Raw genomic sequence first — 12,532 nt, forward strand, 5'->3', positions numbered from 1 at the left:
ATTTCTGTTGCAACATTCTGTGGATGTAGCTAAAAGCAGGGACCCATGCCTGGATAGGTTTCCCAGGAAATAGTTGGTTACCGCCCCCTTGAACTTTCTGAGCTCAGGGTTATGTAATAAGTGGTAGCAGAGATGTGCCATATGCCCCGATGATTGCTTGCTGCAGCACTGGGGAGACACAGAAGGCTCTCTGTGAATTTAAAAGAATTCTATTCTTCAAAAAGAAGCCAGGGTTGTGGGGATTCCAAGAGTTCATTGGGTGGTAGTCTATTGTGTGACTGGGGACTCTTTCAGAACCTGACAGTCATCATAAATCATAAGGATGTCACTTATTTTTGGCATTGACTGAAAATTTCTTCTCAGAAGTGTGAATCCTGTGATTAATTTTTTTCACAATCAATGCTCTGTATATGTGTGACTCATTTTATTTAAAAAAATTTAGACAAATTTTAGACATAGCATTGGATTCAAACCCAGGTCGCTGCTACTGTAATCATCACTGTGTTATGTCCTACACTAACCACACCACTCCATGGCTAGTCCACATTATCCCTCTTTTTCAGCTCATACTCTGCACACAGGGTTGCATCTTCAGGAAGGAGGACCATTCCCTCCTTCCTTAGCTCCTGATTTTAGTTCAGATGCAGGAGTTTGTTTCAACAATTGACCGAGGGCCCCTGAGAACCCAGTGGAGAATGCAATCAGAGACAAGATGTGACTGATCCATGGAACTCTCCAGAGTGGGTTCCATCAGTCAATATTTATTGACTGCCTCAGCCTTTGTTTGAAACTCCCCAGCCAAGAGGGAGTAGAGAAAAAAAGGAGAGGAGAATCTCAGCAAACAACAGCACAGAGAGGCTGGCCCTGACATTGCGCCTGGATTTCCAGGAGATTCTGATGTTTACTTAAGCTTTTGATAAGGTACTGCATGTAAGGTTAGTTAGGAAGGTTCAGTCACTAGGGATTAAAAGATAGTGAGATGGGTTCAGAGGTGGCTGTAAAACAGACAGCAGAGATTCATGGTGGACAACTGTCTGTTAGGATGGAAGCCTGTGATGAGCGGTATGCCTCAGGAATCGGTATTGGGTCCCCTGTTGTTTATCATTGATTTGGATGAGGGGGTGGTTAACTGGGAAAGCAAATATGCAGCTGATACGAAAATAGGTGGAGTGGTGGATGGTGAGGAGGGTTTTCTTGGATTACAGGATTTGGTTTGTTTGGAAAAGTGGACTGATGGAATTTAATGTTGACAAGTGTGAGGTGCTGCATTCCGGAAAAAAAATAATCAAAATAGGACATATATAGTTAAGGGGAGGGCATCAAGGAATGGAGAGGAACAGAGGGATCTTGGAATTATGGTACAGAGTTCACTGAAGGTGGATTCCCATGTAGTCAGGGTGGTTAAGAAGACATATGGTCTGCTGGCCTTCATAAATCATAGTGTAGAGTGTAGGAGCTGGGAGGTGATGCTGCAGCTGTTTAAGGCATTGGTGAGGCCAGGTTTGGAGTATTGTGTTCATTTCTGGTCTCCAAACTACAGGAAGGATATAGATAAGATGGAGAGGGTGCAGAGAAGATTTTCAAGGATGTTGCCTGGCTTACAGCATCTGGATTACAGGGAGAGATTAAGGAGACTGGGACTTTATTCATTGGAACGTAGACAACTGAGAGGGGACTTGATAGAGGTATTTAAATTTATGAAAGGAATAGATAGACTAGACATAAACAATATCATTCCCCTGAGGGCAGGGAAGGTTGGAACAAGAGGCCATGAGTTAAGGGTAAGAGGGCAAAACTTTAGGAGAAATATTAGACGATGCTTCTTCACTCAGAGTGTGGTGGCAGAATGGAATGTTCTTCCGAATGAGATAGTTGCAGCAGGGTCCCTTCTGTCATTTAAGAGAAGGTTGGATGTGTACATGGAGGTGAGAGGGTTGGAGGAATATTGGCAGAGAGTGGGAGGATTGAGCTAATGGATTTATTCTAGTGAACCGGTGTGGACTTGAAAGGCTGACATGGCCTTTTTTCCGCTCTGTAAATGGTTATATAGTTATATGGTTAAATCTGGAAAATGAGAGGCATGTCCACTTTTTACCTGTGCCTCTGCATCAGCCATCCCAGCAGATAACAGCAATATATCACTTTCTGCAGAAATGTGGTTCAGTGATGAGACTCCTTGAGACCTGAAGTCCTCATTTTAGGTTGTATGGTAATGAGTTGGCAAGTACAAGTATTACGAATTATTGGGGATTTAAGGCGACTTTGGGCATTCCAAATATACTCAAATAATTGAGGATTGTGATTGAATGTTGCATTAAGCTGCCGGTGTGAATGAGCACACAATGAACCACAGCGTACAGGATTAAGGCTTTGATTCTGGAGCAATCCAATGTTTAGCCAATTAACACATCATATATGTTAATTTCTTATGTGAAAATAGCCCTTAATGCTTTGTGCTTGGTTACAATTAAAGATTTTATTCTAATTACAAATGGAGTAAAATCCATTCTATTTATGTACCAAATATATGAGATGATTTTGGACAAGTCCAAAATAGGCCAGTGTTAGGAGCTGCAAGGCACAGAATTTGTTTTTCAACGCTTGATTAATATTTATTCTGTGCTTGGATGGCTGCAGAGATTTGGGCAATGGTCAAAGAAGTGGCAAGGAAGGATGAAGTGTAGGAAGAAGCTTAATCAGACTCCAAAAATTAAGATCAACTTTTTTTTTCCATTTGAACTATTGCTGAAATAATTGCAGGTTTTTGGTTGAATGTATTTTTTATCTCTATTATCTGTCAGGTCTGGATATTCTGATATTGAAAATGCTTTGGAGATAACTATGTACCTTGCTAAGGAACAGACAAATATTGTTTGGCTCACTGCCCTGCATCATTTACAACAGCTTGAAGTCGTAGTAATGACCACTTCAATCTACGGGCTTTATAAGGTATCCTTTATCCAAATCCTACATTTATAGTCCAAAATGTAACCATGTAATAAAGGACAGTGCACACTCAATAACTTCATCCTCTAATTTTATGGGGATATTTACTGTTAAATTCAATAGAAATGAAAATCAGAAGCAATGTTTTAAAAATCAGCCAAACCTGTAACTTGCATTTTATACTGTCACCAAAATTTAAACAACCAGCAAATTGATAATTGTATAACAAAGGAATATTTGGAGAGACAGGGATTGAAAAGCACTGGAAAATACGTACAAGACTTTGAACAAGTGAATAGCTTTCAGCCAGTTGGAAAACTGAAGATTACACCAAAAAATTATGCTCAATCGTGACTCTGGTGTTGGTGAGTTTAGTGCTTATAAGTGCATTTATCCCTTAAAATAGGCCAGCCTGCACTTGTTGAATGGGTGGCAAAGAGCATTGCAATTAATTGACAATTGGCAGGAAGCAAGCTCCTGATTGTTATGTACCATTTGAGAAGCTGGAAGGTGGCGTGGAAAGATGAAACCTTCTGTGCCCACAATGGTACAGGAAAGTCCTTAGGTATACCATGCACCATCTAAAGTGGTACTAAAGTGAGTCGTGTCCCAAGTCCCAAGTGCAAGAAAAAAATAATAACCCTACATGTATGGTGAGAATCAGTGAATGGATCGTGATCTCACTTCTCACTCTCCCCTCTCTGGGTCTCGGGGGGGAAAAAACAGAGATTCTTCTCCAATGTTCCAAATTAAGGACCTTTGCAATTGCAATATTAGACCAACCACTTATGAAATGAGGGAACCCTTTTGCAACCACTGGCACAATTTTGAAATCCAATCTTGGTCCTAAATGGAGTTTCTCACTTGTAGTCCATTTCATCCATTTTGATCATAATCCTTGATTTCTATCCAGGCCTTTTACCTCCAACAATACACACCTTTGAAAACTCACTCTGTTTACAGCAGTGATTCAAATTAAGGTACTTCCTCTACAAGCAAGTTCCAGGCCACCTTGCCAGCAAGATTGAAATGAGTCCCAGTGTCCAGTTTCTGAAGATCTTCATGTCTTCTTGTGTAAATCTACACAGGTATTCTGTGTATCACTCATGAAAAAATGGTTTGATTTCAGGGATAGACAAACAGTCTGGATTTAACTGTTCACATAAAAACAATGTCTTGTCAATTTAGTAGCCATAATCAAATACTATGGAGTAATTCATAAATATTTTATTATTCGTAGTCAATAATTTAATTATTTTTGATTCTAGAAATACATCTTCAAGCAAATTGCTCCATTTTATTATTATCAGATGAAATTAATAAATAATGATTTCAATAATACTCATACTGATGCAGTAATGATGTAAGTATTACAAGTTCTTGCCTACTGATTAGAAATTAACTAGTTGAGCATTTACGTATTTTGTACTGTGACTGTAGTTTCCCTGAGCTAAAATTTTTAGACTCAGCCATTTTAGACTCACCTCTTTGAGGTGGAAATTAAACATCAAGATTTTGGAAAATCTTGACTGACTTGGTTTCATTTTCAAAAGCAGTGAATTTCATTCTATAAAAATGTTTATCCTCACACCTTTGGCAACCATTTTAAGTTGCATTTTCTAGTCCTTGAACCATCCACTAATGGAATCAGCTTCCATTTATCTGCCCATCTAAACAGATCTCCATTGAACCTGGTCATGAATTCATGAATAAATAGAAATTAAATTGTAGAAATGAGAAGCAAGCAGTTCTTCTGCTAGAAATCTGAATTGAGAGCTTTCTGTTGTTTGTGAAATGAAAGATAGCCACTCTCCAATAATGGGTTAACAAACAACTGTTCATTGTGAATACAGAGATGCAGTAAAATAAATGTGACTGATTTCCTTCTTCTTAACTTGTGGCCCAGATCCTTGTTAACTTCAACTCTAAATATGATGTGTCGCCATGACCAGAAAGAATGTTTGGATCATGCTTCAAGTCTTTTCTCACAATTGATGAGTGATCCAACTAATAATATGTAAGTGTTGAAAAATTACAAAAAATTGTTGAAGTCATTGGTGTTACGAGCCCAGAGGACCCCATTATTGTCAATATTGCAGTAAAAGGAACACAATCAAATAGTAAAGCCTATCACGTTTTTCTCAATCTTAATTTCAAGTCAAGTTTACTGTTATCTCATTGCACTAGTACAACCTGACGTAACGGTGTCCTCCAGTCCTCGGTACAAAAAAAATGCAGACACACAACCAGACAACACAGAAAAACAATGCACATTCCAGACATGTATTCATATTTACAAATAAATAAATGTTGTTTTGTGACTGTGAGAGTCTCGGATGGTTAGTGTAAGCAGTTCCTTTGATCGTTCCGCATCTCATTGCACATGTGAAGAAGCCTGGTGGTGCTGGCTCTGATACTCCTGTATTTCTTTCCTGATGGGAGCAGTGGAAAGATGCTGTGTGCAGGGTGGAAAGGATCCTCAACAATTTTGTGCACACTCTTGAGACAATGATCCTGGTAGATCATGTAGACGGAGGGAAGAGTCTCCAGTGATCCTCTCTGCTGCTCTTATGGTCCTGTGGATTACCTTCCAATCGATTTCTCTGCAGCAACCATGGCATACTGTGATGCAGCTGGCCAGGACAACCTCTACAGAGCTCCTGTAGAAGGTTAATGGTGGCCAGTAGCCTTGCCTGCTTCAGTCTTCTCAGGAAGTGCAGTCGCTGTTGCGCCTTCCTGACGAGTGAGGAAATGTTGTGCGTCCATGATAGGTCACGACATCTATCGTGGGGAATCAAAGGAAAAATATAGCAAACAGTCCTTGGGTTTGTGTCAATGAGTCTATTTAGGTACTTTAGTTAAAGTATAGGCTGATACATTTACTGTTCACAAGTGGACATATTCATTACTCCCTAATTTCCAAAACTGCTGCCATATGAAGGAATATTCTGGGCTTGTTCTGTTCCATATATTGATGGGATGTCTACCTTGGTGTTGAAAGAGCAATAGCATCTATTTCACTTCCAATCCTGGTCATTTTTATTAATGAACTAAATTTTAAAAATTGCATTGCAGCAGAGGATTTTCATTCAAGATTCTCACTGTGAAATATTGTTCCTTTAGAGCAGAGGGAACTTAAATCTACATTTAACCCAGCAATGAAACTGTCACATTTGTGCTTCATTTGAAACTAATTGTGAATGAGAAGATTTTCATATTCTGCCTGCCCATCATCCAGTACGTTTAAGGCAAAAAGAGAGAGGTTGTGAAAATACGTATAGCAGCTACTTACACATAATTTATTTGAATAAAAAGAAACCATGAGTCAGCATGTAGGAGGGAGATTGAAAATTTGGCTGAATGGTGCACCAACATCAACCTTGTGCTCAATGTCACCAAAACCAAGGAGCTGGTTGCGTACTTCAGGAAGGGAAAACCAGAGGTGTACGATCTTTGGGGATCAGAGGTGGAGAGGGTGAGCAAATTTAAGTTCTTGGGAGTCACTGTCTCAGAAGATATCTCCTGGACCCAACGCATTAATGTCATCATGAAGAAAGCATGTCAGCGCCTCTACTTCCTCAGGAGTTTGTAGAATTTTGGTATAAAATTGGAAACCCTGTCAAATTTCTACATATGTCTGTTGGAAAGGGTGCTGACTGGCTGCATCACAGTCAGGTATGAGGTCACCAATATCCCCGAGCGTAGATCCCTCCAAAAGGTAAAGGTCACACGGCTCAAGACATCACAGACTTCCCACTATTGAGAACTCTGCCATTGGCGAGCAGCCATAATCATCAAGGATCCCGAGGAGTCAAGTGATGGAGTAGTGGCCAGTGGGGGAATACCAGCCCTCTCCAGAAAAGAAGAAATAAAGTGAAGAAAATAGAAAGTTCAAGAAATTCAAAATATAACAAATAAAAGATAAAGTTATAGAGAAAAGAAAGAAAATGGCACCCAAGAAGGAAAAAGTAAAAACAATGGGGAAAAAAAGAAGAAAAGACGCCGGAAGAGAAAGGAGAAGGCCTTACCTGCATGAAGAAACAGGGAGCCATCGTGGAGAAGAGAGCCCATTCTCTGAGGTTGGTGACGATCCCGCAGAGTCGTGATCCCCCGACTGCTGGACTGAAAAAATGGCTCTTTGAGCCAAACAAAAGTGCTCAACTGCACATGATTGAGGAGTCACGCATGCGCAGAGCACTTACTAAGGAAAAGGAGAACACTGATGGGAGGGGGGCTTAGCGAGGAGCAGGCAAACACAATGTAATCAGCTGAGGGATACCTGATACCAGGGCTCTCAGCTGGAAGAAGAGGAAAGCGACAGGAAAGGGAATGAAAGGAAAGAAGAGCAGCAGCAGGAGGCCCAACAGATGAGTAGCCCAGAAGAAGAGGACCAACAGCAAGAAGCCAAGCAAGAAGAAGCCCAGCAAAGTGAGACAAGCAACTCATCAGGAAAGTCAGAAGAGACACAAGGAAGAGAAGAAGAAGACACAAACACAGGTACAGACAGAGAAGAAGAGGAAGAAGAAGACCAAGATCTGCACAGAGAAATAGAAGATATAACAGATGGACAGAATATAGATAACATTTTTTTTCAAGAACAAATGAGAGCATTAAAAGAATGGTTGACATTAGAATTTAGTTAAATTAAAAGAAAAATGAAAAGTACAGAAGATAGAGTGAATAGATTAGAGCTGGTCATGACAGAAATAGGGAAAAGATTAGAAAATGTGGAAGAACGAGAAACGGCTGTAGAAATGGAAGTGAATGACTTAAGAAGAAAATTGGAATAAAGTGATAAAAAAGTTAAAGAGACACAAGAGTTGTTAGCTCAGAAAATTGATAAGTTGGAAAATTATAGTAGGCAAAACAACATAAAAATAGTGGGCCTGAAGGAAGATGAAGAAGGCACAGATATGAAGGAATTTATAAAAGAATGGGGATCACAAAGGTTCTGAGAATGACAGATATACAGGAAGGGATGGAAATAAACAGGGCACACAGAACTCTAACTCCGAAACCAGACACATCAAAAATCAAGATCCATCTTAGTAAAATTTTTGAGATACACAACAAGAGAAAATATACTGGAGCGGGCAAGGAATAAAATTAGAAAAGCCAATGAACCATTGGAATATAAGGGTCAAAAAATATTTTTTTTACCCAGACATAAGTTTTGAACTCTTAAAAAAGAGGAAGGCGTTCAATCCAACAAAATCGATCCTATGGAAAAAAGGTTATAAATTTATGTTAAGACATCCAGCTGTGCTTAAAATATTTATCCCTGGGGAGCAAAACAGACTGTTCTCAGATCCGGATGAAGCATGAGAATTTGCAGAACGCCTGCAGGACAGAAGGAGAGATGAAGAGTTGTAACAAGAATGAAGAACAACGATAAAATATATATAAAGATGTAAAAATAATGTATATGTAAGAACTAAAAAAGGGAAAGAGAAGGGAAGAAAGGAAGTAAGGGGGAAAAAAAGAGGGTGAACTTTGTTATATGTGTAAAAAAAGTCTTTTCTGTGGGGTTTGGGTGGGAGAGAATAACCGTCACTGAGAAATCAGTTGACGCTTCTGAGTAGGTTCGCAATCCAAATGGAGAGGGGAGTTGTGGTTGCCCGGCAAGGGATAAGGGGCAACTCAGAGAGGGAGGGGGACATTTGGGCTAAGGGAATATTGGATGTGAGAATTGTTGAAGTATTTTATGTTTTAAATGTGTTGTCATACATTGAGTTTAAAAAGGGAAAACTGAGAGATGAAAATGGGGAAAAGGGGGATGGTGATGGTGAGGAAGCGGAAATGAGGTGTAAACAGGATATGAGATGGCCATGTTAAATTATATAATTATAAACATTAATGGAATACATAACCAAATTAAAAGGAAGAGGCTACTAAATTTACTGAAAAAAGAAAAAAATAGACAGCATTTGTGCAAGAAATGCATCTAACTGAAGTGGAACATAATAAATTAAGGAGAGACTGGGTAGGGCACGTAACGGCACCATCATATAATTCAAAAGCCAGAGGTGTAACTATATTAATTAATAAAAATGTACCAATCAAAATAGAGGAAGAAATAATAGATCCAGCAGGGAGCTATGTAATGATAAAGTGTCAGATATATTCAGAATTTTGAAATTTGCTCAATATAAGTGCACCTAATGAAGAGAATCAAAAGTTTATGCAGGATATTTTTTTGAAGGTTGTAGATACTCAAGGGAATATATTGATAGGAGGGGATTTTAACCTTAATTTGGATCCAATGGTGGATAAAACTGGACAAAAGACTAGCAAAAAGAATAAAGTGGCCAAATTTATGGTTAAATCAATGCAGGAAATGAAACTTATTGATATATGGAGGAGGCAGCACCCAAGAGAGAAGGAATACTCATATTATTCGAGTAGGCATAAAACATACTCAAGGATTGATATGTTTTTGTTGTCAGCCCATATTCAAGGGAGAGTTAGGAAAACTGAATATAAAGCTAGATTGCTATCTGATCATTCACCCCTGTTATTAGCAATAGAACTGGAGGACATCCCACCAAGAACATATAGATAGAGGTTAAACACCATGCTACCTGAAAGACAGGAATTTAGAGAGTTTATTGAACGCCAAATTAAAATGTATTGAAATAAATATGGAATCAGTGAAAGACAAATTTATATTATGGGAATCAATGAAAGCTTTCATTAGAGGGCAGATAATAAGTTATGTAACTAAGATGAAAAAGGACTACAATCAGGAAATAGAACAGTTGGAAGGGAGATAGTAAGTACAGAAAAGGAACTAGCAAAATGGGATGATATAACGAAAAGGAGAGAATTGGCGGACAAAAAAAATAAAATACGAAACATTACAAACATATACAGTGGAGAAGAACATAAAGAAAATAAAACAAAAGTATTATGAACTAGGAGAAAAAACACAAAATATTAGGCTGGCAACTTAAAACAGAACAAGCTAAAAGAACTGTATTGACATCAAGGAAAAAGGACAAACAAATTACATATAATCCAATGGAGATTAATGAGAACTTTAAGGAATTTTATGAACAATTATACCAAACTGAGAACGAGGTGAAAGATGATAAAATAGAAGAATTTTTAGCTAAAATTGAACTGCCGAAATTGCAAGAAGAGGAACAAAACAAACTGATAAAACCATTTGAAATAGAGGAAGTACAGGATATATTAAAAAAGCTGCCGAACAATAAAATGCCTGGAGAGGGTGGATTCCCAATAGAATTCTATAAAACATTTATTAATTGCTCCTCTCCTGGAAGTAAAGAACCAGATAGAAGAAACACAAAACTTGCCAGATTCATGTAAGACAGCAGTAAGGCGGGGAAGGATCCACTAACACCAGCATCATATAGACAAATATCTCAACTTAATTCAGATTATAAGATAATAACAAAATTATTGGCAAATAGATTGGCAGATTCTGTACTAAAAATAGTAAAACAAGATCAAACTGGATTTATTTAGAAAAGATAAACAGCGGATAATGTCTGTAAATTTATTAACTTAATTCATGCAGTTCAAGGAAATAAGATGCCAACAGTGGCTGTTGCTTTAGATGCAGAAAAAGCCTTTGACAGGGTAGAATGGAATTATTTATTCAAAGTATTACAGAGGTTCAATCTACCAGAAAAATATATTAATTGGATTAAAGCATTATATAATGGACCATTGGCGAAGGTAACAGTAAATGGAAATATATTGAATCAATTTAAATTAAGTAGATCAACTAGGCAGGGATGTCCATTATCTCCCTCACTGTTCGCTTTAGCAATAGAACCATTGGCAGAACTGATAAGAACAGAAAATAAAATAAAAGGGATAAAAATAAAGGAGAAGTAGTATAAAATCAGTTTATTTGCAGATGAAATCATAGTATACTTAACAGAACCAGAAATATCAATAAAAGAACTACATAAGAAATTGAAGGAGTATGGAGAATTATCGGGGTACAAGATCAACGCAAATAAAATCTAATGCAGATTATACAGAATTTTTTAAAGAATCACCATTTAAATGGAAAACACAAGCAATCTGATACCTAGGTATTAAGTTAGATAATAATTTAAGCCACTTGTAGAAATTAAATTATCAGCCACTACTAAAGAAATTGCAGGAAGACTTAGAACATTGGAAAGAATTACCGCTAACATTGATAGGATAAATTGGATTAAAATAAACATGTTCCCAAGGATACAATACTTATTTCAATCATTACCAATTCCATGAACAGAGAAATTCTTTAAGGAACGAATGAGAATAATAAGGACATTTTTGTGGAAAGGGGGGAAACTGAGGATAGTGTTAGATAAATTAACTGAGAGGTACAACCAAGGTGGTTTGCAGTTACCAAACTTTAAAAATTATTATAGAGCAGCACAATTAAGGTATTTATCAGATTTTATCAGACAAGGGAAAAACCAGATTGGACTAAGATAGAGCTAGATAAAATAGGGGAGAAGGTACCAGAACATATACTTTATAAGTGGAATGAAAAGCTGGTACAATATAAAAGCTCACCAGTATTGCATCATTTACTCAATATATGGAAGATGATTCACTTAGAAAGGAAAAAAACAAATTACCAAATACCAAAATTATTATTGATGCAAAATCAGCTAATCCCTTTTACAATAGATAATCTTTCCTTTAGAGAAAGGGAGAGAAAAGGAATCAAAAGAATAGAAAATTGTTTTTTGGGAAATAATTTATTAACATTTGAACAAATGAAGTACAAATATGGAATAACTCATGGTACAATGTTTGATTATCACCAACTGAAAGCCTACTTAAAGGATAAATTGGGAAACAGATTTAGATTACCAGAAGGAAGCTGTTTTGAATATGTGATTACAGATACAATGATAATTAAAAGATTTATAATGAACATGTACATCAAGCTGCAAGAGAAGGAAAATGATGAAATAAGCTATAAACACAAACAAAAGTGGGAAAAGGATTTAAACATAAAAATAAAAAATGAAACATGGGAAAAGTTATGTCCTTGAACTATGAAGAATTATAATAAACACAAGTTTATGCATGATACAGTATAGTTGGTTACACAGGTTATATATCACGCCCCAAAAATTAAATAAATGGGATCCAACAGTATCAGATAGATGTTTTCGCAGTAAGAAGAAAATGGGAACAACAGTACATGCAATTTGGGCATGTAAGAAAGTGAAAAAGTTTTGGGAAGATCTAGATCAGATATTAAATAAAATTACAAAAAACAACATACCAAAAAATCTTTCTTCTAAGTAATATAAATAAGGAATTAGGCCTCAAACTGGATGAAGCACAAAAAAAGATTATGATAGCCTTCGCTGTAGCAAAAAAATGTATAATGTCAACTTGGAAATCAGAAGAGAGCCTGAGAGTACAGCAATGGTACATGAAAATGAATAAATGTATTCCATTGGAAAAAATAACATATAATTTAAAAAATAAAGTCACATTATTTGAACAAATTTGGGAACCGTACATGGAACATAACAGAGAGGGGTAGCCTCGGATCTCCACCCCCTAAAATGATAAGAAACAAAATGACTTGATCCAG

At 37.2% G+C, this 12,532-nt stretch overlaps 1 protein-coding gene across 1 annotated transcript in view; it reads left to right on the forward strand.

Moving 5' to 3' along the window:
• The window catches only part of LOC138739387 (aminopeptidase Q-like), a 212,545-nt gene that overhangs the window by 100,940 nt on the left and 99,073 nt on the right, over positions 1-12,532 (forward strand). Inside the window, 3 exon segments of the mRNA XM_069891363.1 lie at positions 2,802-2,949; positions 4,215-4,309; positions 4,853-4,963. Coding sequence (XP_069747464.1) covers positions 2,802-2,949; positions 4,215-4,309; positions 4,853-4,963 — 354 coding nt within the window.

Source organism: Narcine bancroftii, chromosome 1 (genome assembly GCF_036971445.1).
Source record: "Narcine bancroftii isolate sNarBan1 chromosome 1, sNarBan1.hap1, whole genome shotgun sequence".
Lineage (NCBI taxonomy): Eukaryota > Metazoa > Chordata > Chondrichthyes > Torpediniformes > Narcinidae > Narcine > Narcine bancroftii.